The sequence below is a fragment of the Brassica napus genome, chromosome C4 (assembly GCF_020379485.1).
Source record: "Brassica napus cultivar Da-Ae chromosome C4, Da-Ae, whole genome shotgun sequence".
In the NCBI taxonomy this organism is placed as follows: Eukaryota; Viridiplantae; Streptophyta; class Magnoliopsida; order Brassicales; family Brassicaceae; genus Brassica; species Brassica napus.
Window position 1 is genome coordinate 719,868 of NC_063447.1, and position 24,932 is coordinate 744,799.

The following is a 24,932-nucleotide window of genomic DNA, read 5'->3' on the forward strand; positions in this document are numbered from 1 at the left end:
AAACTGGATACAAGGAAAAAACTGATTAAAAGAAAAGAATGTACTCACTTCAGAAAGAAAATGCAAAAAAGAAAAGGCTTATGATTTATTAAAGGAAAGTACTAAATTGTTGAAGAACAACAGACGAAGAAGAATGTATAACATAATAAAAACTTGGTTTCGTTTTGTAGTGCTAGAGAAACAGACCCCTTACTCTGATGTATATAACAAAACAAGCAAAGAAAGATGAATCCCGCTATCTCCCTTCTACGCCTGCACATCGTGCGTTGAAAATTTGTCTCAGACTCCATGAAATGATTAAATGAGAAATGGAGTTGAAAGAGAGTAAGTAGAGCGTAATAGTTAGTACCTTGTTAGCGATGTTGTTGGAGAGCCAGTCAAGTCCCTCGTAGAGTCCTTCTCCAGAGGTGGCACATGTGCTCTGAATGTACCTGTCATTACAACGAACAACATATAAGCTCATATGTCCCGGTTTAGAATGTGGATCGAGATAGTTAGCGAAGATTTGTATGTGTGTGTTTTGCTCACCAGTGACGTTGGCGGAGAGAGTGAAGACCAAGCTTGTCGGTAATCTCAGCAGCGTTCATAGCGTTGGGAAGATCTTGCTTGTTAGCAAAAACAAGCAGAACTGCATCCCTCAATTCATCCTGCCACAATAAAAAAGAAAAAACTATCACAAAGTCAACAATCAAATAATGATGTAGAAAGAATTGATGATTCTTGTCTATGTATACCTCGTTGAGCATCCTGTGAAGCTCGTCCCTGGCTTCAACAACACGGTCGCGATCGTTGCTGTCCACAACAAAGATAAGCCCCTGCGTGTTCTGGAAGTAGTGCCTCCACAATGGACGGATCTAGACGAGCAAGAAAGAAACCATTAATAAAAATGGAAATAACATAGTCAACTAGAGTGCTAATATAGGTAATGTCAGCCAGGAAACGACACTTCTTTGAGAAGGAATCAAAGTAAGGTCAAAGTTCAGGCTGATTTTAATTTAGCGTATCAAATGTAGAGTATTGGTACACGAACGAAGTTCACCAACACTGAACCTAATAAGCAAACCATTTCGGAACAGACGATCAAACAACACTTGGAACATTATCAAGTTAGAGGACACCTTGTCCTGACCCCCGACATCCCAGACGGTGAAGCTAATGTTCTTGTATTCCACAGTCTCAACATTGAAACCTGCAAAAACAAACAATAACCGTCTCGTCAGCTTCTCATACAAAACATTTTAACAACAACATAATCAATAGGGTAAGTTACTCACCAATGGTGGGAATGGTTGTCACGATCTCACCAAGCTTGAGCTTGTAGAGGATGGTGGTCTTACCAGCAGCGTCGAGACCAACCATGAGAATACGCATCTCTTTCTTCGCAAAGAGCTTGCTGAACAGCTTCCCAAATGACAGCCCCATTTTATTTTAAAATCCAAACCTGCTAACCACAAAAAAAAAACGGATTTGATCAAATTCAAAACCAAAATAAGTTGAGAATCCAGATATTATGGTTACAATCTTAGGATAGTTGGTATAGTACCGGTTATTGTTGGTTAAGTGTTTACCCGGTTTACTTGTAAATACCAGCTTGGTATATAAATGTGTAAATACCAGCTTGGTATAGTTAACATTAATGTGAATAACAAACTTCTTTCAGCTCTCTTCTTCTCTCTCTCTCCGGTAAACACTTAACCAACAATAACCGGTACTATACCAACTATCCTAAGATACAAAAAAAAAACGCAATCGAGGATTCATCTAATCTCAGCTATCAAGACCAATGTGGAACCTATGATGAATGATTACAAATCGCATCGGATCTCATTCTTATCCTCAGCTATGGATCGAATCATAGATCGAATAATCAAATTCGCATATCGGATACAGATCCAAGCATTACAAACTATCGAATCACACGAATCACAATAGATCTGGAAAATGAAAGTCATGAACAGAGCACGGTTCCGGATCTAAGCTAGAAATTCGAATCGGTTAAACGAGAGAGAGAGAGATGGTTAGAGAAGGAACAAACGTACCGAAGAAACAACGCCGCGTGAGATCTAAGCTCTCTCCCTCTCTGATTCCGATGGTTCGTCCAAGCAAATGGCCTGCGAACGTTTCACGATTTGATTTTTTTTTTTAAGAGACAACGAAAAATAATCTCTACTTATAATTATCCCACCCACTGAGCGTTAAAAATACGTCGAATATTATATAATTTATTAAATCCTTTGATTATATGTTTTGGATCTGTTAGTTTAAGTCATGGACAGATCGGCCCATTTTTGCAATATTTAGTAACTAAAATAATATTACTTCTTCCCTTCTTAAACGAGCCCAATGGGCTTACCGGCCTAAGAGTTACTCTTCTATTCGAATTTTCATCATGGAAGCGCAAACTGTCATAAAAGCTTTTTCTTTATAAAGGATGAATCATATCCATTCATTGTTCTTGAATTGGTCGGTCCTTGTGTCTGAATCAATTTCATACAAAAAAAGTCTATTTAATCAAATTACTTTGTAATGATTTGCGCGTTTAGCTAAATTCTTTGCCAAGTCAACCTCTTATATGAGATATTATTACGATTCTAAGAGCAGTATTAATGGAGGTGCTTAGCAAAAAAATAATATAATAGTGGGTGAGATCCACACAAAAATTAAGTATCTGTGATTCTTTTGTTTAATTAAGCACTGGTGTTAAACCTGTATTGTGGGCCCCACTGACACGTGGCAGTCCGCGATTGGTTTGTTTTTAATTTTTTTTTTATTTAAATTAGAGAAAAAACTAAAAAAAATAAAATAAAAAAAATTAAACACTCCAAATAGGATGCTAGGGTTAATGGTGGTCTAAGGCTCCAATATTTCCTGGATTGTAGATTCCAATAAAGAAACACTTTTTACATAAAATAAAAAGCATAGAGATAAAAACATATTGGCTGTAATTAAAACGAGAGCTGGAAAAGAAAAGGAAGTGAGACAAGATGATGAATGAAAAGACCCTACCACAAGCATTATGGAAGTCTATCCTTCATGCATCCATGTTTCATACTTTATTGTATAAGTGGGCGACAATATATTTCATACTTCCAAGCATTTCTAATTTTTAGCTTGACAACTAAACCGAAAACTCTAGATGGTTTTGCTTTTTATTTTTTTCGTGCTAAATGCGTAAGAAAGATCCGTAAAAAGAAAAATGTGGAAGAAAGATTTGTTAGAGTTTTCAGTTTAAAATTTTGTACAGGGCTTAAATAGTCTGAGACGGCGATTATGTATCTTGCTTGACGATGATACGCAGTTTCTTGAAGTACGTCAAAAACACGACCGGCAATCGCAGTTTCCATATGGAAACGATAAATGACGAAACTATAGATGCATATGTAATTTTCGGATACAAAAATGCCAAATTGTTTACATCCGTAACGTGTTGTAATATTGTTCATAGAGAGACTCAGACGCATTGCCAAACCTTTGCACAGACAATAAGGAGATGTCTTTTCGAACTGTAGGCTAAGAGCATGATTAACCCATAACTCCATTTGGGTCTCTTATTCATTATTTTAGTAATTAAAAGTAAATAAGAACCTTAGTTAAGAGCTTTATTGATTTTTGATCTCCAATGGTAGTTTCTTATTTTGAAGTTCTTAAAAAAAACACTGTTCCCTTTGTGCTAAACCACTTAATGGCACAGGTTTCATGGACAAGTTTGAGATCACCTTTGCAGCTGCACTCCATTTTCAGAGTGTTGCCTTCTTCACATACGTCTAGGCAGATTCTGCATACCGCTTCTTCTTCTGGAATCTCTTCATCGGTTTCTTCCGTAGGAACTGGAGAGGTTTCATCTGCCAATGAAGGAGTAGTAAACACCATCAGCAGCGTAAGATGCCAACACTCAACAATTCAGATGATAAAACATGTACCTGCATTTGTCTCAGACGAAACATGAGCTTTGTGGTTGTCAAAAGAAATGGATCTCACAATCACAAGAAGAGAATAGTTTGTGATGTATAATAGTATTATTTTTGGTGTCTCTTTTAACTTACAGGAGAATAGTTTGTGCAACTCTTGACACTACCCGTCCCACCAGAATGAGCTCTGTGATGCTTATGATCAACTTTTAGGTTCAGACCTGTGCTCCCCTACAAGACTCAACCATTTCAGTTCTAAGGAGTCTTTTGGCAGGAACACAAATTATGAACTGTGTACACAGAAACCAGCCTTTTAATCCTCTTATCTTCTCATGGTACTAAAGCTAATACCAGCTTATCAATACCCCCGCCTTTGAAAAGAAGCTTGACCCCAACCTTCTAGGTTTAACACTGCTTTGTTTTTGAACTTAAACCACCAATCCTTGCGTCTCCATCGGTGCCAAATGTTGTGAACTCTTTGCAGTGTAGTCCAAGCTAATGACAGACCCAACAAAGCCAGAACTCCGAAGCACACATTGTTCTGCAGCAACACAATGACTCCATTGTGCAATCCCCACTGATGTTTTATGTGAAACGTAACATCACCCGCTGTAACTTCTTTGAGCTCATGCATAACATGTTGCATTTCCATCTTCAGTCTCTATCCATAGGCACACTGGCCCTGAATACTGCCACAACGTGCTGCTTGTAACTCTGTATTTCCAGAAATGCCACACAGCAAAATAATCTTTTTGTTCAACACTTGCAGGGTACCAAAAGAGTAGAATCAATTGCACAACCAAATGGTGCTCACTCCACAGCTCGTTCTGAAGTGACAATAGGAAAGCAAGATCAACCAGGCAATCCCTCTTTGAGTTTGCAACCACTGTGAGAAAAAACCATGTGATACAGCCTAACACAACATACTCAGCTTCACCTCTAGCCGATATGAAGTAATTCCAATACGCCACTGCCGTTGCTGCATCGGAAACTCAGCAAACTCCACACAATAAGTTTGTTATCTATCTCCTGCAGCACCATCCTTACTGATAATACTCAACAAGGCATCAAAGATCGAATAAGAAACATAATCCATTCCCGTGTTCTTCTCAACATAATGCTTTTCTTCATATTTGTATTTGAAACGCCAAGTCTTGTAATACTTCTCATGTTGTATCTGCTCACTTTCTAAATGTGCCATAAGAACATCAGCATCTCGTTGCCCTTCTGTAAGCTTTCAGACCTTCAAATAGTCCCTACAAATCCAAGGTTTCTCTCAAACTCTTATATATACATGTATAAACACTAAAGTTCTAAGCTTTTGCTCCCTTATACACTATAAAATATCAAACAACTTTTACAAAATATATGAATCTACAAAACAGTGAGATTTGGCATGCAAAGCAAATAAACGTTTTTAGTTTTAAGATCAGGACAAGTTATAAGAGAGAAGAGAACCTGGCCATAGTTGAGAATAGGAGAACAAGGGCTGATTGAAATGTCACCATAAGGAACAATCTTCCCTTCTGTGAAACTCTCTCCTTGTCTGCACTTCGCCACATACATGCAATCTGTCGGAATCAAAGAGAATCCGAGCTCTTCCCATTTCACATTCGCATACTTGTCATCGCCTTTACTGTTTCAACACGAGACATATCAAAGATTCAGGAGATTAGTAATAAAAAGGATTGATTTTTACAATAAAGGTTGATGATTTTGTTATACCTTGTACGAAGAGGTGATGAAGAAGGTTGCACAGATGGAGCCATGGAAGGAGGCAGAGAGGGAAAGCAGCAAAGTGAAGTATAGAGAGAGAGGCTTGGAGTGGTGACTCACGTGCTTACACGTGTCCACTAAGGCACGTTTCTTCTAACTCCAAATTAAGCGACGGTTCTTCTTTTAATTCTCATTTTTTCTTTTCTTTTAATTCTAATTATGGTTAAGAACCCTCTAAGATACAGGGTTAATCGTGCTCTAATCAATTGTTGTTTTGTTTGTTCTTTTTCGTTTTTAATATATTTAAACGTTTATAAGTTTTGTATGATCATATGAGTGATGACCTCATTTGTTGTTGTTAGTGTACTTCGTTTAGTGCATAACTTTTAAGATATATAGTGGCATTTGTACTAGAGATCGACACTTCTAACTAGCTTAATCAGTTTATACACCCCCCCCCCCCCCACCCCACAAAGCTAGTTAACCACATTAATACTATTTGTAACTTTTATGCACCATACGATCGATCTTAAAACTGAAATTCAATTTGAATATTTTGAAAGTTGTAAGTATTTTTCTAATTAGACTATATAGTTGGTAAAGCATGCTACTCTATTTGCCATCGTACTATAGGTAACATTGATCGTAACATTGATCAATTCTATTCTACCATGTACATAGATTCTAGATTCGTTAGTAGGGCTTCTTTATTTGTCTGGCGCCTATCAAGTTGTATGAGATGTTATAAATTTGGGATGTATTGTTTCAATTATTATTATCCAAGTTTTGAAATGAACGACTTTTTCTTGAAAAGAAATCATTAATGATAAATGTGAGAGAAAACTTGTAACCCTAGCAATAATGTGATGATATGAAAGATCATAGTAATGATAAAAGCGTAAGTTGACCTCCAATGGAAGAAAACTCTAGAAATCAGAGTTCATACTTGTTTGTGTTATGACGGAGAAAACGTGGGTTCGGTTTATACCTCATCTGTTTAACTTAAACCATAAAAACAAAAAGTGGTGGTCATAATAATGTGAATTGTTGTTGAAGTGAACGGTGTCAAAGGGGGGGAATGATGAAGGAAAAAAGGGCCTACCACCTTAAGAGATGTTTTTTTTTTTGTTATTATGTGAATAATCATATACAGTACCACAGTAGTTATACACCGAAAACTAGAAGTGGATGTTCGGCCAATTATGGACCCATCAGGTGTTTCGGCTTTGTACACACAGTTGTTTTTGTCATTCCTCACTTCAATGGTTCTGCTTATCGTTTTCAATGTTGTTTTTTCTCCCAAAATTGGTTAGCGTAAGCTTATCGTTTTCAATGTTGTTTTTTCTCCCAAAATTGGTTAGCGTCTCTTACGTAAAATATTGTATATTGTAATATTTATCGGGACATACGTCACATAACTGTAGATAATGGTTTCTATTAGCGTTTGTTATAGTAACCCACATACATAAGAACAACTTTTAGTTTCTAAAAAAAATAAAAATAATGATATTCTAATATTATTATTAATTTCAATTTATTTTTAAATAGATGGACCAATAGATGAGAAGTAAATGTGATTTGAGTATCTGAAACAATGTCAAAAATATTGAACCTCTATGTTTTCTCTCTTTTAATTTAGTATTTTTTTCTTTTTCTAAAATTACTAGATACCCACTACAACTCGGATCGGAGAAGCTCTAACCACCTTGTTTAAAGCTGATGGTTAAATCAACTTGTTCTGATCCCGTTCCAACCAAGTTACCGCCACGAAATTCCCAATCAATCTGCAATATAAAATTCTAGAGTATAACGTTATAGCTGCTTTCTTATTGGAGAATTAGATGAATGAAGTGAAACGAATTTGATATAACAAAAAAATATATGATCATGAGTTATGTTACGACTTTGGCATATCACTTGTTTATTTTTATGTATCTATATACAATAATTGATTCAACGAAACAATTACACGAACTGCATCGTTTCTAATAGTTTGACAATACTTTTGTGTGTTTAGCAGAAAAAACAATATAATCCTTTGAACTATTTGAATAATAAAGGTATGTGACCCACGAATATACAGGGAAAGGTCCGGATACAAAGTATATACTTTAGGAGAGAAAAATGTGGTAAAATTACGTACGTAGATTACAACGTCATTTGGAATATGGTAGGCCGTCGACTATTAGTTCTTCGCTTACATGATAATCTAAACAAATTATCATCCCACGATGTTAATTACTTTTGTATATATTAAAATTATCCAGTGCTTAGACAAATTTGGAATGATAAATAATCGTGGAAGTTAGTTCGGGGAATAAGGCTCACTATTGTATTGAGGCTGTGAGATTTCATCGAGTTGTCTAGGGCACATGGGTCATACCCTCTCTTTCCAAATTATATATTAGATATTCGTTATATGTGTAATCACATATACGACACATCACACAAGTGCATATGTAGCCACATATATTATTTTTTTGTAACTTGTAGCCACATATATGATACTATAGTTTTTCCTTCAAACATCTATATCTATCTACACATGTAACGCATCCATATAGCAATTTCAATCTCTACAAATACACTTTTTGTGGGGCCAAAATATACTATCCAAATATTTCAAAATTAAAATGCCAGCAAAGCATATCAGAAATCTAAGACCAATGGACAAGAGTGGCCATGCATTCCTTACGTATAATATGTGATTTATTTAAGTGGCTTTTACCAATTTAATTACTCTTAAGTCTCTTATGGGTCATATTTAAAGGAGCCAAGTTAAGCTATGCGTGAGAAAACCGCAGCCAAACATTTGAGAGACAACTTTTAAACGTATCTGAATCCAAATCCTAACAAGTATGTATATTAATATAATTGAGTGAAAAGTTACAATCGGCGACAAAAAAGTTAAGAAAATTAAATTAATTTAAAACCAAGCGGGATGGGATAGTTAGGTCAAGTTTGCTTCTTGGCTTATGTATGTTTGGTTGAGTTCTTACTATTGCCACATCACTGCATAAATATAAACATAATATCTACAACAACTACTATTTTATTACATCTAGTTAAAAGTGACATTTTCTCCTGATAAGACCTAATTTTTATAACAAAATGTATTTTGAAAATTTTAGGCGAAAAACTATTTGAAAATAACCTTGGGATAATCTAATTTTCATGAGCTATCGAAACACATATACTAATGAAATTATAGTATTAAAAAAGAAATTAGAAGATAAGGGCATATCGATTGTACAAATAATAAGATTCTAAAAATGCAAGTTGACCAATTGATTATCAAAACGACAGGCGACAGATAAGAAGTAAAAGCAAGATATTAACAAACGTATTTAACTTGGACATCTTACAGATTGAGACAGCCAAAACAAGTAACTCCAAAAAGATGCATGACAATCTACTCACCATTCCCTACCCTCACGTACTTTACTACTCCACGTAATTGTATCCGTGTCTTAGTATGAATATTCATTTTTTTTTTTTTATGACTATGTTTTCTCGGCTATTCTCATCAATTTATTCATCTAATTATCGAGTGGATTTTATAAACTATTAACTCTAAACTTTATATCCTTATCATAATTTATTTTCAATTATGTATTTTACCTTCTAATTATTTTGATGATTTTATCAAAAAAAAAAAAAAAAAACTATTCTGATGATGATGATGATGATAATGATGCGAAAAGTAGTATTATTTTCTTATTCTTTTGCATTTTTAGTTTTTATTTTATTTTATTTATATGTATTTCGATATATACAGTTTTAATTTTATTTTGGTTTTGCTTTTAGGAGCTTTATATAAACGGAGTTTCCCTCGGCTTCTTCTTCATTGCCAGTTGACACCAGACATCCCACTATATAAAAGCAACTAAATTGAAGCAATTTTAGACAAGCCACATCAGCATAAATATTCAGAGCCAATTAAACTGCCATGTCACTGATAGAATCTCTTTTTTATTGTCTTCTTTTGCTTCATCTTCCTTTCGATGAATAAATCTTCACCGGTTACAAATTATTTACTGCTTCTTCAATTTACTAACGCCATCAGATCGACACATCTTTACCTTTCCTTACCCTCCCCATCCTCGCTATATAATAGTGGCTAGGTTCAAGTCAGATATAATCCTCACAACCAATCCAGACACAATCACCAACCCACCAGGCAAAGCAAAAGACCAACCCCATCCGGAATCAAGCACGGAAGAAGCAACAATGGAACCAACAATCTTCCCAACAGATGTATGAGAGTTCCAAACACCCATAATCAACCCACGCTTCTCCTTCCCACACCAGTTCGCAACCACATAGACAACACAAGGCCACCCGATAGATTGAAACAACCCACAAACGATCTGAATAGTCATGTAAAACCCGAGAAGATGCACGTTGAGGATCCCACTTCCCATCATCCCAAACACGAGAAACAGCCTCAGATCGATCATATCTCCTAAATGCCCTGCGAAATACATACTGAGAGCGTAGGAAGATAGGAACGCTAGATCGAGCTCGCCGAGTCTCTGCGTTCCTTCGGTTCCTTTGAACGGAGCCCATCTGTTGTCGATCGGAGAGTTTGATTGTTCGTTGACGGAAGGTCCGAGGACGCTCTTGACGATGCTCGGAGGTTTGCGAGAGGCGTGGAACGAAGCGTAGGCTAGGAAGGTGGTGATGAGGACGAGGATTTGGTGGAATGTGAAGGTTTTGTTTAAGCTTGGGAAGAGAGAAAACGCTGGAGGTAAGCCGCCGCCGCCGATCTTGGATTGCATCTTGAATCAATGGTGGAGCATTTCTTGATTCGGAATAAAAAAAAAAGAGTTGATCTTTGAGATTGTTTTTGCTTTATTTTCTCACGGTAGGTAATGGGTTGCTACCAGATTTCTTCAAGGCGAAGGACTCAGAGAGATTTTTTCAACTTATTATAAATAAATCATTTTGGTCAAAGGGTTGCGTAAAGTTGAAATCATTTTGGCTAGAAAAAACACGATAAAATAATTTGTGATATGGTCCACCAAACTCCAAAGCTATTGTATGCCAAAAATATTAAAAAAGTAGAAAAGAAGTGATGTACTACGTTGAAAATCTTATTTTATTGCAAGTTAAGAATAATAATATTGATAACTTTGTTACGGAGCACCGACAAATATCGCTTATTAGCAAAAAGATTTTGCAACAATAAATTTTCTCTTTTTTTGATAAAAATATAAAATTAAAATAATTTTATTTGTTACACTGCTTGGCCTATAAAAGCAATCAGAATTTTTCTAAAGATATATTTACACACATTTTGGTGAATACCATAATCGTTATTTAAGAGGTGTATAATTTTGAATTTGTAACAAAAATAAAAAGCTATTTTTATATAAAAAATAAAAGACTACATTATATTTACTTTTTCGTACATGTACTTCGAATTTGCAAGATTATTTAACCTATCTACACCAACAAAACCTTTTGATAAATAATGCAATGTCGATTTCGGTTAAGGCTAACTCATATAAAAGATAATAATGTCTAGATTCCCATATATTTCATATCTATATGTGAAATATCATTTTATGTTCATCATCAGTGACATCATTAAAGCATACAAAAGTACTGAATTAAAAAAAAACATATCTATCTCTTGGTTTGGTTTTGTTTGATCCATGAAAGAATAAAACAGTTAAAATATTATTTGAGGCATTGGGAAGAAACAACAAAAGATGAGGTTGAATCCATCTAAGCCTCTTCGAAAATCTTTTGACCTTTTTTCGATACCAAAACAATTGAGATTATTGTGTACAGATCAAGTCTATATTTTTATTATATGTAGTCTAGCCAAACGATATATCTCACAGCCTCACATAATTGATTTTATCATAGGTGTGTGATAAATGATTCTTTGTGATTATGTCTCTTTGTTTGTTACTTACCATTCTCTGTGTTTTTTTCATTCATATTTTTTTATCTCAAGTATCCTTTTAATTTTTTGTTTTATCATCATATTATATATTTGCTTTTATTTAAAGTACTACATAAATATTGAAGAAAATATTTTGAATACATTATTCATTACCATTTTCATAAGAAGAATTCAAAAATTAAAAAGATGGCCTACATAAAAGTTAACTAAAATTTATGCAAAAAACTATTCCAAATTAATTTATTTCTGTAATATATATAGTTAAATTAATCACAAAATAAAAATACTAAAATATATATTTCTAAAACAAATTTAAACATATCATGTTACAAAGTAATTAAAATAAAATTTTAATCGTAAAGATGTAATCCGCGCGTAGCGCGGACACGAAACTAGTAACAACAACAACACATAGTATACACATTGCACAGCTTCTTGTAATTCACCGACTCTTCACTTTCTTCTCATCCAAATCAAAAACACACACAGTGCTTCCCTCTCTTTCCTTTTATTGATTTGTTCTCCCCATCCATGCACTGTTTCCAAGTTTCTTCATCCAGATTCAATCTTACTCTTCTCACAAACCTCCTTCTTGGGCTCTCCTGCATTTTTCTCCCCTGTTCTTCTCTAACACTGACTTAAAAAGATGTTCTTCGAAATGGGTTTCTCCGGTTTGAAGTAGTTTATAAGCTGTTTCCCCCTTAAACCGGGTTTGAGCTCAAAATCTTTCAGAACTCCAAGTGTTTGACGAATTGACTCAACCAAAACAGAGGAAACAGAGCAAACTATGGAAGAGACGTTTGTGCCGTTTGAAGGAATCAAGAATGATCTCAAAGGCAGACTCATGTGCTACAAGCAAGACTGGACCGGTGGATTCAAAGCTGGCTTTAGGATTCTAGCTCCCACCACTTACATATTCTTCGCCTCTGCGATTCCTGTCATCTCCTTCGGTGAACAGCTCGAAAGAAACACTGGTGAGTAAAGTAAAGTCTCCACCTTTAATCAGTTTCTACTGTCAAAGATTTGAAATTTTGGATTTTGAAAATCTTGCAGATGGAGTTCTCACGGCTGTTCAGACCTTAGCATCCACCGCCATTTGCGGCATCATTCACTCTGTTATCGGAGGTCAGCCACTGCTTATACTCGGTGTTGCAGAGCCGACTGTTATTATGTATACATTCATGTTTAACTTCGCAAAGGCTAGACCTGAACTGGGACGAGACCTCTTCTTGGCTTGGTCTGGATGGTAAGAGTCCTCTTTGTTGAGTTTTGCTTAAAAAGGAGTAATCATGTGTTGAGTTCACTGTTTGAATGTGTGTATGTGTGTAGGGTTTGTGTTTGGACTGCTTTGATGCTGTTTGTGATGGCTATATGTGGAGCTTGTTCCATCATCAACAGGTTCACCCGTGTAGCTGGGGAGTTGTTTGGACTGCTTATCGCTATGCTCTTCATGCAACAAGCCATCAAAGTATAGACCTTTTCACCAACATTTCCATAATGTTGGCTTTCATCTCTAACGCATGATTGACTATTCAGGGGCTAGTGGATGAATTTCGCATTCCCGAACGAGAAAATCAGAAGCTGATGGAGTTCTTACCTTCCTGGAGGTTCGCTAATGGGATGTTTGCTCTGGTTCTCTCCTTTGGTCTTCTGCTAACCGGACTTAGAAGCCGAAAAGCTAGATCATGGCGGTACGGTACTGGTAAGTCAAAAATAGAGCATCTCTGTATCTAATGAGCTACTGACTTAGTTTTGCATCTCTTCAAACAGGCTGGCTCAGAAGCTTAATAGCAGACTATGGTGTACCACTGATGGTACTAGTGTGGACCGGTGTCTCCTACATTCCATCAGGAGATGTTCCAAAAGGAATCCCCAGGCGGCTTCTTAGCCCAAATCCTTGGTCTCCTGGTGCTTATGGAAACTGGACCGTAGCAAAGGAGATGCTTGATGTTCCAATCGTTTACATAATAGGAGCTTTCATTCCAGCGTCAATGATTGCTGTGCTTTACTACTTTGATCATAGCGTTGCTTCTCAGCTTGCTCAGCAGAAAGAGTTCAATTTGAGAAAACCTTCTTCTTACCACTACGACTTGCTTCTTCTTGGGTTTCTGGTAAGTATTTGGAGAAAAGATTTGCGTAATCATCTTGAGCCTTATTGGTTATAATAATCATTGCAGACCTTAATGTGTGGTCTACTTGGAGTCCCTCCATCAAATGGTGTCATTCCTCAATCTCCAATGCACACCAAGAGCTTAGCAACTCTTAAATATCAGGTAACATCACTCACCAGTCACCACAGTCTTTTATCTTTTCAATGAGTTCTGAGAGATCAACGTTCTCTTTCTTTGCAGTTACTTCGTAACAGACTGGTTGCAACAGCAAGAAAAAGCATCAAAACGAATGCTAGTTTGGGGCAACTCTACAACAATATGCAAGAAGCTTATCATCACATGCAGACACCATTGGTATACCAGCAACCTCAAGTAAGCACTTTCTTTGTATTTTTCTCTCTTTCCAATAATAGAACAAGGAGTTATTACTAAAGAGCAGTTTCTTTCTACTTATAGGGTTTAAAAGAACTAAAAGAATCAACAATCCAAGCAACTACATTCACCGGAAACCTCAACGCTCCAGTTGATGAAACTCTATTCGATATAGAGAAAGAGATTGATGATTTGTTACCAGTGGAAGTCAAAGAGCAGCGTGTAAGCAACCTCCTTCAGTCCACAATGGTAGGAGGATGCGTTGCTGCTATGCCTATCCTTAAAATGATCCCAACCTCTGTCCTTTGGGGTTACTTCGCCTTCATGGCTATTGAGAGCTTACCTGGAAACCAGTTCTGGGAGAGAATCTTACTTCTCTTCACCGCCCCAAGTCGCCGCTTCAAGTAACTATAAAAAAGCTCATATCTTTTTTAATCACATTCAAACTTCAAGAAAGCCTCTGTTCATGACTCAGTTCTATGTTTGCAGGGTTCTTGAAGATTACCACGCAACGTTCGTTGAGACGGTTCCATTCAAGACGATTGCGATGTTCACTATTTTCCAAACGGTTTATCTGTTAATCTGCTTTGGCCTCACATGGATCCCAATAGCAGGAGTCATGTTCCCTTTAATGATCATGTTCTTAATCCCCGTTAGACAATACATCCTCCCTAGATTCTTCAAAGGAGCTCATCTTCAGGACTTGGACGCAGCAGAGTATGAAGAAGCTCCAGCTTTACCCTTCAATCTCGCAGTGGTAAGTCAATAACTCTGTTGTTTATGTACTTAATGGTTCTTCTATTTTTTTCGTTTACACTTAAACTATCAAGCAGGAAACGGAGATTGGATCGACAACTTCGTATCCAGGAGACTCAGAGATTCTTGATGAGGTTATTACACGAAGCAGAGGAGAGTTTAGACACACGAGTAGTCCTAAGGTCACGAGTTCGAGTTCGACTCCTGTCAATAATAGGAGTTTGTCTCAAGTGTTTAGTCCACGAGTGGGTGAACTCAGGTTTGGTCAGATGAGTCCTCGAGTCGTTGGTAATAGTCCAAAGCCTGTTAGTTGTGGAAGGAGTCCCTTGAACCAGTCCTCGTCAAAGTGAGATGATATATATATTCAGAAAGCTCAATAAAACAAAACCACCCCCAATGAGGATGAATGTTTAATTAGTTAATTAATTTGATCTTTAGTTATTATAAGAAACAAAAGCTTTCTTGAATAATCTCTCTTTAGTTAATGTGTTGTATGTGTTTGTAATCCCCTTCCCTTGTGTTTTATCTTTTGAGTTTCTGTAAAATCTTACTTATAATGTAACTCTGTGTGGCAAGGCAAATATGTATAAAGACTTACAAAATGTTATAACGGTAAGCAATCTTTTTATATGATCGGCTGTCGCACACTTGTTTTTTTACATTTGTTACATCTATATACCATTTCTTTGGGGTGACAAATAATATAGTTTTTTTTTTGTAAGTATTATTTGTTCAAATTTCACAAACGGAATTTAGAGAAAAAAAAAGACACTTTGAGCCAACACTTTCTACAAAGTTAACGTGGCATGATTTATATACACATGCAAATCCACAATCTGTAAATTAAATACATGATATATGTGATGTTACACTTACATGCAGACGTTCCTTAACTTCCTTTGGTGGTTCATGCATGAAAGAAAAAGATAAATAACTAAATGGAAAAGTAAAGCGTGAATGATTACATAAAATTTGAGCTAGGCAGCAACAAATACTTTGAGCATGATGACAGTAGCTATCTTGTTAAAGGTAAGGCATGTCGTTAGAAGAAGCATGCACTTTGGCACTATACATATAAAACAATACAAGGGTCAACTTAGATTACCAACATCGAACCAGACAAAGGCAAAAGTAAAACAACACGAGTGTTCAATGTCAACAAGGAAAAGTGATGCACTGCAATAGTTTTTAAGCCTTTTGATTTTGAAATAGCATTATGAGGGAAGAGGAAAAAGAATGGTCTCTAAGTAATCACCAAAAGTATAAAATTAGAAGCACTTGAGTAGCAGTATAATGTATGAGAGGCTACGAGCCAACTGAGACCGACCCTGTCGGGAAAATAAAACCCGTTTTATATATTGAAATTTGGGTTTACTTTGCTGGCGTAATCATAGGATGAGGAGAAAAATAACAGGTGTGATGATACAACACATATGATATGCTGGTATAGTAATAATTTAACACAATGGCAACTATCATAACTGTTGTTACAGTTTGGTTTGAAACAAAGACTCACACTTCTTTATATTTGTTGTATCTGTATACATTGCAAACAATTGGTTTTCTACGTACTATTTGTTATGGGGTTTTGGAATACCTTTGTTAGAGATATGTCACAACTTTAAGATCAAATCATTAGTTATGGCGTATAAACATGTGACTAATAAAAGGAGCTATTGCTGAGTGAGATTTAAACTTACGATTAAAACGTGGGTGGACAATAAAAGAAGAGCTAGTAAAGGGAACTCTTGATTATCCTCTTTTTGCTAAAGTTTTTGTTTTCTTAGCATTACCATTAACCATTGACTCATAAATAGTGAAATTTATTTTTGTGTTATCATTGATATTCTTGTTGTCTGCAATAATGAAAGTTAATAAGTTGCCTTATGCATAGGTCGCAGTCTAAATCATGCAATGTGATCTTTGTTCTTTTTTTTTTTTCGTTTTTGCGACTCTTTATTGTCTTAGACTAAAAACAGAACTCTTTCGCATTCATTCATCTCTTCCTCACCTTAAAAGCAAAGCCCACATTCTTCAACTTCACTTTTGAATCGGAAGGAGATTAGAAATACTCGTTGACCCTTTTCCACGTGTTAATCCCAAAGTAGCTTGACCAAAAGCCATCCTTAGCTATATATCATTGTTCTACTATAATCTAAGAACTATAACGTATAAACTTAAACATGTTAATGGGGATCGTATACAGTTTAATACTAGCTCAGTACATACATATTTGGCTATATATATTCAACTTTTCCACCTGAACATACAACATATAAAATGCAGCTGCTTCGTAACAGACCGGTTGCAACAGCACGAAAAATCATCAAAACGAATGCGAGTTTGGGACAGCTTTATAACTATATGCAACAAGCTTATCATCACAAGGGCCGGCTCATAGTTTATAGGGGCTTCTAGGCAAAAAAAAACTTAGCCCCTTTAATAATTTAAGAAAAACTCAATTTAAACATAAATTTTTAAAAACTATATTGTATAGAAATTTATTAAATTTAGATATGAAAACATATAAAAAAAATTAGAATACATGTATATTTATTTTCGTTCTTTAAAAATAAGATTTAAAAATAAATTTGAAAAATTTGGACCCTTAATATCATGGGTCCAGGCGCGGTCGCACTGCTCGCCCTCAGCCGGCCCTGATCATCACATGCAGTCACCATTAGTATACCAGCAACCTCAAATAAGAACTTTCTTTGTATCTTTTTCTGTCTTCCAATAGAAAAGAAGTTGCTAAGAACAGTTTCTTTCTACTAGCGTTTAAAAGAACTGAAAGAATCAACGATCCAAGCAACTACATTCACCGGAAACCTCAATGCTCCGGTTGATGAAACTCTGTTCGATATAGAAAAAGAGGTTGATGATTTGTTACCAGTGGAAGTCAAAGAGTACTGTGTAAGGAATTTCCTCCTGTCAGTGGTGGAGCTAGAAATACTTTTTACCGGGATCATAATATATAAATCTATATTATTAAAAATTAATAATATATGATACGATAACAAAAACATTTTTTCTAATAAGACATATGAGATTATAAACATAAATTAGTGGGGTCAAATGTTAAAATTTCTCAAAATATTAAAGTAATTTTAGAAAAATATACACTAAATTTTCTTTTTCCCAGTAGTGGGAGATCATATGACCCCATAAACTCTTCTTCGCCTCCGCCCCTGCCTCCAGTCCACAATGGTAGGAGGATGTGTTGCTGCTATGCCTATCCTTAAAATGATTCCGACCTCTCTCCTTTGGGGTTACTTCGCCTTCATGGCTATTGAGAGCTTACCCGGAAACCAGTTTTGGGAGAGAATCTTATTTCTCTTCACAGCCCCAAGTCGCCGCTTCAAGTAACTAAAGCTCATACTCCTGATTTTTAATACTTGAAGAAGTATTAACAATTTTTTGTTTCAAATTAGATGAAGTTTTCAAATTTTAAATTAAAATTTAATAAATTTTATACTATATAATTATTTAGATTCTGCAGGCTATTTTTTATTGGTGGAATTTTTGATTTAATAGATAACTAATGATGTTTTGTATAGAAAATATAGAAAATTAAATGTTTTTAAAAATTTGCGCGTTTTAATTTAAAATCTTATTTATTAAAAAAACGGAGGGCGTATATTTTAGTCACATTCAACTTCAAGAAGCCTCTTTTCATGACTCATTTATGTTTGCAGGGTTCCTGAAGACTACCACGCAACATTCATTGAAGCCGTTCCATTTAGGACGATTGCAATGTTCACTCCAAACGGTTTATCTGTTAATCTGCTTTGGTCTCACATGGATCCCAATAGCAGGAGTCATGTTCCCTTTAATGATCATGTTCTTGATTCCTGTAAGACAATACATCCTCCCTAGATTCTTCAAAAGAGCTCATCTTCAGGACTTGGACGCAGCTGAGTATGAAGAAGCTCCAGCTTTACCCTTCAATCTCGCAGCGGTAACTAAAAACATAACTTATTTGTTTTTTTTTAATTTAAGCTTCTTCTATTCTTTTATCCTTTACACTTTAACTTCGAGCAGGAAACGGAGATTGGATCGACAACTTCGTATCCAGGAGACTCAGAGATTCTTGATGAGGTTATTACACGAAGCAGAGGAGAGTTTAGACACACGAGTAGTCATAAGGTCACGAGTTCGAGTTCAACTCCTGTCAATAATAGGAGTTTGTCTCAAGTGTTTAGTCCACGAGTGGGTGAACTCAGGTTTGGTCAGATGAGTCCTCGAGTAGTTGGTAATAGTCCAAAGCCGGCTTGTGGAAGGAGTCCCTTGAACCAGTCCTCCTCAAAGTGAGATGATATATACTCAATAAAACAAAACCACACCAATGAGGATGAATTTTTAATTAGTTAATTAATTTGATCTTTAGTTATTATGAGAAACAAAAGCTTTCTTGAATAATCTCTCTTTAGTTAATGTGTTGTATGTGTTTGTAATCCCCTTCCCTTGTGTTTTATCTTTTGAGTTTCTGTAAAATCTTACTTATATGTAACTCTGTGTGGCAAATATGTATAAAGACTTTAGCAAAAAAAAAAAATGTATGAAGACTTGAAATGTTATAACGGTAAGCAATCTTTTTATATGATCGGCTGTCACACACTTGTTTTTCATTTCTTTCATCTATATACCATTTCTTTGGGTGACAAATAATATAGTTTTTTTTAACCCCACGAGGTGAACCTTTAAATTCACCTCCCCTTTTATAGAACGAATCAAATTGTCACGTAGATAATTAATTAAAAATAATAAATTTATTTAAAAATAACTAAAATAAAAAATAACGCCAATTTTAACGATGATGTGAAGCCGCTAGCTAAACCGTAAACCCTAAATTTTAAATTCTAAATCCTAAACTTTAAATCCTAAACCCAAACCCTATACCCTAAACTCAAATCCTAGACCCTAAACTCAAATCGTAGACCCTAAACCCAAATTTTATACCTTAAACCCAAACTGTATACCATACACCCAAACTATAAACCCTAAATCCAAACCATATACACTAAATCTAAATCCTAGACCCTAAACCCAAACCTTATATCGTCTACGTTTAGGGTTTGAGTTTAGGGTTTGAGTTTAGGGTTTATGATTTGGGTTTTAAGTCTAAGATTTGGATTTAAGGTATATGGTTTGCGTTGAGGGTCTAAGATTTGGTTTAGGGTATAAGGTTTGGATTTAAGGTTTACGGTTTGGGTTTATGGTATAGGATTTGAGTTTAGAGTATACGGTTTGGGTTTAGGATCTAGGATTTGGGTTTAGGGTATAGGGTTTGAGTTTAAGATTTACGGTTTAGAGCTAAGAATTTAAGATTTCGGATTTAAGGTTTAGACGGCGGCGTCAACGTTATTAAAATTAGCATTATTCTTCTTTTTTTAGTTATTTTAAAATAAATTTAATATTTTTTAATTAATTATCTACGTGACACTTTGATTGATACTAAAAGAATATGTGAATTTAAAGGTTCACCCTAGGTTTTGTAAGTGAGACTAAGTTTTTTTTTTTTTTTAAGTATTACTTTTGTTCAAATTTCACAAATGGAAGTTAGAAAAATAGACACTTTGAGCCAACACTTTCTACAAAGTTAACGTGGCATGATTTATATACACATGCAAATCCACAATCTGTAAATTAAATACATGATATATGTGATTTTTTTTTTTTTGAACTTAATATATGTGATGTTACACTTACATGCAGACGTTCCTTAACTTCCTTTGGTGGTTCATGCATGAAAGAAGAAGAGAAATAACTAAATGGAAAAGCAAAGCGTGAATGATTACATAAAATTTGAAGCAACAACAAATACTTTGAGCATGATGACAGTAGCTATCTTGTTAAAGGTAAGGCATGTCGTTCGAAGAAGCATGCACTTTGACACTACATATAAAACAATACAAGGGTCAACTTATATTACCAACATCGAACCAGACAAAGACAAAAGTGAAACAACACGAGTGTTCGATGTCAACAAGGAAAAGTGATGCACTGCAATAGTTTTTAAGCCTTTTGATTTTGAAATAGCATTATGAGGGAAGAGGAAAAAGAATGGTCTCTAATTAATCACCAAAAGTATAAAATTAGAAGCACTTGAGTAGCAGTATAATGTATGAGAGGCTACGAGCCAACTGAGACCGACCCTGTCGGGAAAATAAAACCCTTTTTATATATTGAAATTTGGGTTTACTTTGCTGGCGTAATCATAGGATGAAGAGAAAAATAACAGGTGTGATGATACAACATATATGGTATGCTGGTATAGTAATAATTTAACACAATAGCAACTATCATAACTGTTGTTACAGTTTGGTAATTTGAAACAAAGATTCACACTTATTTATATTTGTTGATTAATTAGAGACCATTGATCTTTGTACTATTTGCAAACAGTCGCAATAATGACTGAATACATTGCAAACAGTCGATTTTCTACGTACTATTTGTTATGGGGTTTTGGAATACCTTTGTTGAAGATATGTCACAACTTTGAGATCAAATCATTAGTTATGGCGTATAAACATGTGACTACAATAAAAAGAGCTATTGCTGAGTGAGATTTAAACTTACGATTAAAACGTGGGTGGACAATAAAAGAAGAGCTAGTAAAGGGAACTCTTGAGTATCCTCTTTTTGCTAAAGTTTTTGTTTTCTTAGCATTAACCATTGACTCATAAATAGTGAAATTTATTGTGTTATCATTGATATTCTTGTTGTCTGCAATTATGAAAGTTAATAAGTTGCCTTATGCATAGGTCGCAGTCTAAATCATGCAATGTGATCTTTGTTCTTTTTTTTTTCCTTTTTGCGACTCTTTATTGTCTTAGACTAAAAACAGAACTCTTTCGCATTCATTCATCTCTTCTTCACCTTAAAAGCAAAGCCCACATTCTTCAACTTCACTTTTGATGGAAGGAGATTAGAAATACTCGTTGACCCTTTTCCACGTGTTAATCCCAAAGTAGCTTGACCAAAAGCCATCCTTAGCTATATATCATTGTTCTACTATAATCTACGAATTATAAAGTATAAACTTAAACATCTTAATGGAGATCGTATACAGTTTAATACTAGCTCAGTACATACATATTTGGCCATTCCAATATTGAGTATATATTCAACTTTTCCACCCGAACATACAACATACAAAATGGATCAGAGGGCCGCAGACATCTCCTTCTGTCACTCTACGCCGTATCGCTGTTCAGACTATCCTCTTTCACTTGTGGAAGCAACACAACAACCAAATATCTCTCTCCACAGCTGAAGTCTTCCGTTATGTTGATCGCGACATCCGGACTATCATCACTGCTAAGCGAAAGCAAAGAACTTTGCTTCTCTCATGCCTCTTTGGCTTAGATAATTTATCTCCCCAGATCTTTCCTAGTTTCATTCTGTTCTTCCCTTTTTTTTGCCATAATGGTATTGCTTGATTTTGTACATCTGACTCTTTCATTAATTTGAATATTAACAGTTTAGCAAAAAAAAATCATAGAAAAATGCAGCTGCTTCGTAACTTGATTTTGTAAATCTGAATCTTTCATTAATTTGAATATTAACAGTTTAGCAAAAAAAAAAACATATAAAAATGCAGCTGCTTCGTAACAGACTGGTTGCAACAGCACGAAAAAGCATCAAAACGAATGCGAGTTTGGGACAGCTTTATAACAATATATCCAACAAGCTTATCATCACCATGGCCGGCTCCTAGTTTATAGGGGTCCCTAGGCAAAAAAAAAATTTAGGCCCTTCAATAATTTAAGAAAATTTTAATTTAAACATAAATTTTTAAAAACTACATTGTACAGAAATTTGTTATATTTAGATATAAAACATATAAAATAAAATAAAATGTTAGAATACATGAATATTTATTTTTGTTCTTTAAAAAAAGATTTAAAAATAAATTTGAAAAATTTGGACTTTTAATACCATGGGTCCACGGGTGGTCGCACGCACTGTTTGCCCTCGTATATGAGCCGGCCCTGATCATCACATGCAGACACTATTAGTATACCAGCAACCTCAAGTAAGAACTTTCTTTGTATCTTTTTCTTTCTTTCCAATAGAACAAGGAGTTGCTAAGAACATTTTCTTTCTACTAGCGTTTAAAAGAACTGAAAGAATCAACGATCCAAGCAACTACAGTCACCGGAAACCTCAACGCTCCGGTTGATGAAACTATGTTCGATATAGAGAAAGAGGTTGATGATTTGTTACCAGTGGAAGTCAAAGAGCAGCGTGTAAGCAATTTCCTCCGGTCAGTGGCGGAGCTAAAAATACTTTTTACCGGGATCAAAATATATAAATATAATATTAAAATTTAATAATATATGATACGATAATAAAAATATTTTTTCTAATAGGACATATTAGAACATAAACATAAATTAGTAGGGTCAAATGTCAAAATTTCTCAAAATATTAAAGTAATTTTAGAAAAATATACACTAAATTTTCTTTTTCCCAAAATTTAGTGGGATCATGTGACCCCTTAAACTCTTCTTTGCTCCACCTCTGCCTCCAGTCCACAATGGTAGGAGGATGTGTTGCTGCTATGCATATCCTTAAAATGATCCCAACCTCTGTCCTTTGGGGTTACTTTGCCTTCATGGCTATTGAGAGCTTACCCGGAAACCAGTTTTAGGAGAGAATCTTATTTCTCTTCACCGCCCCAAGTTGCCGTTTCAAGTCACTACAGCTCATACTCCTTCCGATTTTTAATACTTGAAGTATTAGAAGAAATTTTTTGTTTCAATTGTATACTATATAATTCTTTATATTCTGCAGGCTATTTTTTATTGGTGGAATTTGTGATTTAATAGATAACTAATGATGTTTTGTATAGAAAATATAGAAAATTAAATGTTTTTAAAAAATTCTGTGTTTTAATTTAAAAATTTATTTATTAAAAAACAAAGGGAGTATATTTTAGTCACATCCAACTTCAAGAAGCCTCTTTTCATGACTCATTTATGTTTGCAGGGTTCTTGAAGACTACCACGCAACATTCGTTGAAGCCGTTCCATTCAGGATGATTGCAATGTTCACTCCAAACGGTTTATCTGTTAATTTGCTTTGGTCTCATATGGATCCCAATAGCAGGAGTCATGTTCCCTTTAATGATCATGTTCTTGATTCCTGTAAGACAATACATCCTCCCTAGATTCTTCAAAAGAGCTCATCTTCAAGACTTAGACTCAGCTGTATATGAAGAAGCTCCAGCTTTACCCTTCAATCTCGCAGCGGTAAACCAAAAATCTGTTGTTCATGTACTTTAAGCTTGTTCTATTCTTGATCTTTTACGGTTTAACTTTCTGCAGGAAATGGAGATTGGATCGACAACTTCATATCCAGGAGACTCAGAGATTCTTGATGAGGTTATTACACGAAGCAGAGGAGAGTTTAGACACACAAGTAGTCCTAAGGTCACAAGTTCAAGTCCGCCTGTTAATAACAGGAGTTTATCTCAAGTGTTTAGTCCACGAGTTGGTGAACTCAGGTCTGGTCAGATGAGTCCTCGTGTCGTGTTGAGAGTAGTCCAAACCCGGCTAATTGTGGGAGGAGTCCCTTGAACCAGTCCTCGTCGAAGTGAGATTATATATTCAAGAAGCTCAATAAAACAAAACCCCAATGACGATGAATATTTAGTTAGTTAATTTAATTAGATCGTTAGTTCTTATAAGAAACAAAAGCTTCTTGAAAATCTATCTTTAGTTTTTATGTGTTTGTAATCCCTGTCCCTGGTGTTTTATCTTTTGAGTCTTTGTAAAATGGGAAATTAGGCCCAATAACCTTTAAAAAAACTATAATTCACTAAATAACCAAAACCCCACCATCTTTCCTCATTTTTCTTCCTATCTCTCTTTACCATTTTACTACAAATCTAATTTCTCTTTTTTTTGGTTATTTCACAAAGACTTTTTCTTGGGTTCACCCCCTAGGGTGAACCTTTAGGTTCACCAACCAATAGAAAGTTGTCATTTTAGATCTAGTATCTTTTAATTAAGGAAACAAAATAACTTGCCAAATTATATTATGCTTTTAAAATAAAAAATAAAAAATTAAATAAATAAGAATACCAATAGTTCTAAAAAAATATTATTTAAAAAAATATTTATTTTTAAGATTTAGAGTTTA

At 35.1% G+C, this 24,932-nt stretch overlaps 4 protein-coding genes and 1 long non-coding RNA gene across 6 annotated transcripts; 2 read left to right on the forward strand and 3 right to left on the reverse strand.

The window, feature by feature from the left end:
• Window positions 1-68: 68 nt before the first annotated feature.
• LOC106396144 (ADP-ribosylation factor 1-like) lies at window positions 69-2,221 on the reverse strand. The gene is made up of 7 exons (XM_013836466.3): window positions 2,040-2,221; window positions 1,275-1,441; window positions 1,119-1,189; window positions 735-854; window positions 529-647; window positions 350-431; window positions 69-252 (listed from the first exon to the last, which is right to left on the reverse strand). Exons 2-7 carry the CDS (start codon window positions 1,420-1,422, stop codon window positions 247-249), a joined length of 546 nt encoding a protein of 181 aa, XP_013691920.1. The 5' UTR covers window positions 1,423-1,441; window positions 2,040-2,221; the 3' UTR covers window positions 69-246.
• Window positions 2,222-3,580: 1,359 nt separating this feature from the next.
• On the reverse strand, window positions 3,581-5,735 carry LOC106391755. The gene is made up of 4 exons (XR_001278620.3): window positions 5,634-5,735; window positions 5,367-5,544; window positions 3,921-5,164; window positions 3,581-3,842 (listed from the first exon to the last, which is right to left on the reverse strand). It is a non-coding gene; the product is annotated as an uncharacterized LOC106391755 (long non-coding RNA).
• Window positions 5,736-9,730: 3,995 nt separating this feature from the next.
• LOC106434683 (putative glycerol-3-phosphate transporter 5) lies at window positions 9,731-10,405 on the reverse strand. The gene has a single exon (XM_013875542.1). The coding sequence runs from the start codon at window positions 10,403-10,405 to the stop codon at window positions 9,731-9,733; it is 675 nt and encodes a 224-aa protein (XP_013730996.1).
• A 1,503-nt stretch (window positions 10,406-11,908) lies between these two features.
• On the forward strand, window positions 11,909-24,557 carry LOC106396896 (boron transporter 1). Of its 2 annotated transcripts, none has more exons than XR_001279588.3 (10): window positions 11,909-12,515; window positions 12,595-12,787; window positions 12,871-13,009; window positions 13,078-13,243; window positions 13,312-13,652; window positions 13,719-13,814; window positions 13,893-14,024; window positions 14,109-14,428; window positions 23,778-24,040; window positions 24,116-24,557. XR_001279588.3 is itself a non-coding variant. In NM_001316231.1 (10 exon segments), coding segments are annotated over 10 exon segments (2,115 nt in total).
• On the forward strand, window positions 17,986-21,693 carry LOC111198406 (boron transporter 1-like). Its single transcript, XM_022702138.2, has 2 exons — window positions 17,986-18,738; window positions 18,822-21,693. Exons 1-2 carry the CDS (start codon window positions 18,466-18,468, stop codon window positions 19,089-19,091), a joined length of 543 nt encoding a protein of 180 aa, XP_022557859.2. The 5' UTR covers window positions 17,986-18,465; the 3' UTR covers window positions 19,092-21,693.
• Window positions 24,558-24,932: the final 375 nt, after the last annotated feature.

Excerpts from the sequence above, each read along its gene's own strand:
- LOC111198406 (XM_022702138.2), top strand. The coding sequence starts at position 18,466 with ATGTTTGCAGGGTTCCTGAAGACTACCACGCAACATTCATTGAAGCCG. Across the intron at positions 18,739-18,821 it reads TACCCTTCAATCTCGCAGCG|GAAACGGAGATTGGATCGAC; the intron begins GTAACTAAAAAC and ends AACTTCGAGCAG.
- LOC106396144 (XM_013836466.3), bottom strand. The coding sequence starts at position 1,422 with ATGGGGCTGTCATTTGGGAAGCTGTTCAGCAAGCTCTTTGCGAAGAAA. Across the intron at positions 1,190-1,274 it reads GACAACCATTCCCACCATTG|GTTTCAATGTTGAGACTGTG; the intron begins GTGAGTAACTTA and ends TTGTTTTTGCAG. Across the intron at positions 432-528 it reads TCTCTCCGCCAACGTCACTG|GTACATTCAGAGCACATGTG; the intron begins GTGAGCAAAACA and ends TTGTAATGACAG.
- LOC106434683 (XM_013875542.1), bottom strand. The coding sequence starts at position 10,405 with ATGCAATCCAAGATCGGCGGCGGCGGCTTACCTCCAGCGTTTTCTCTC.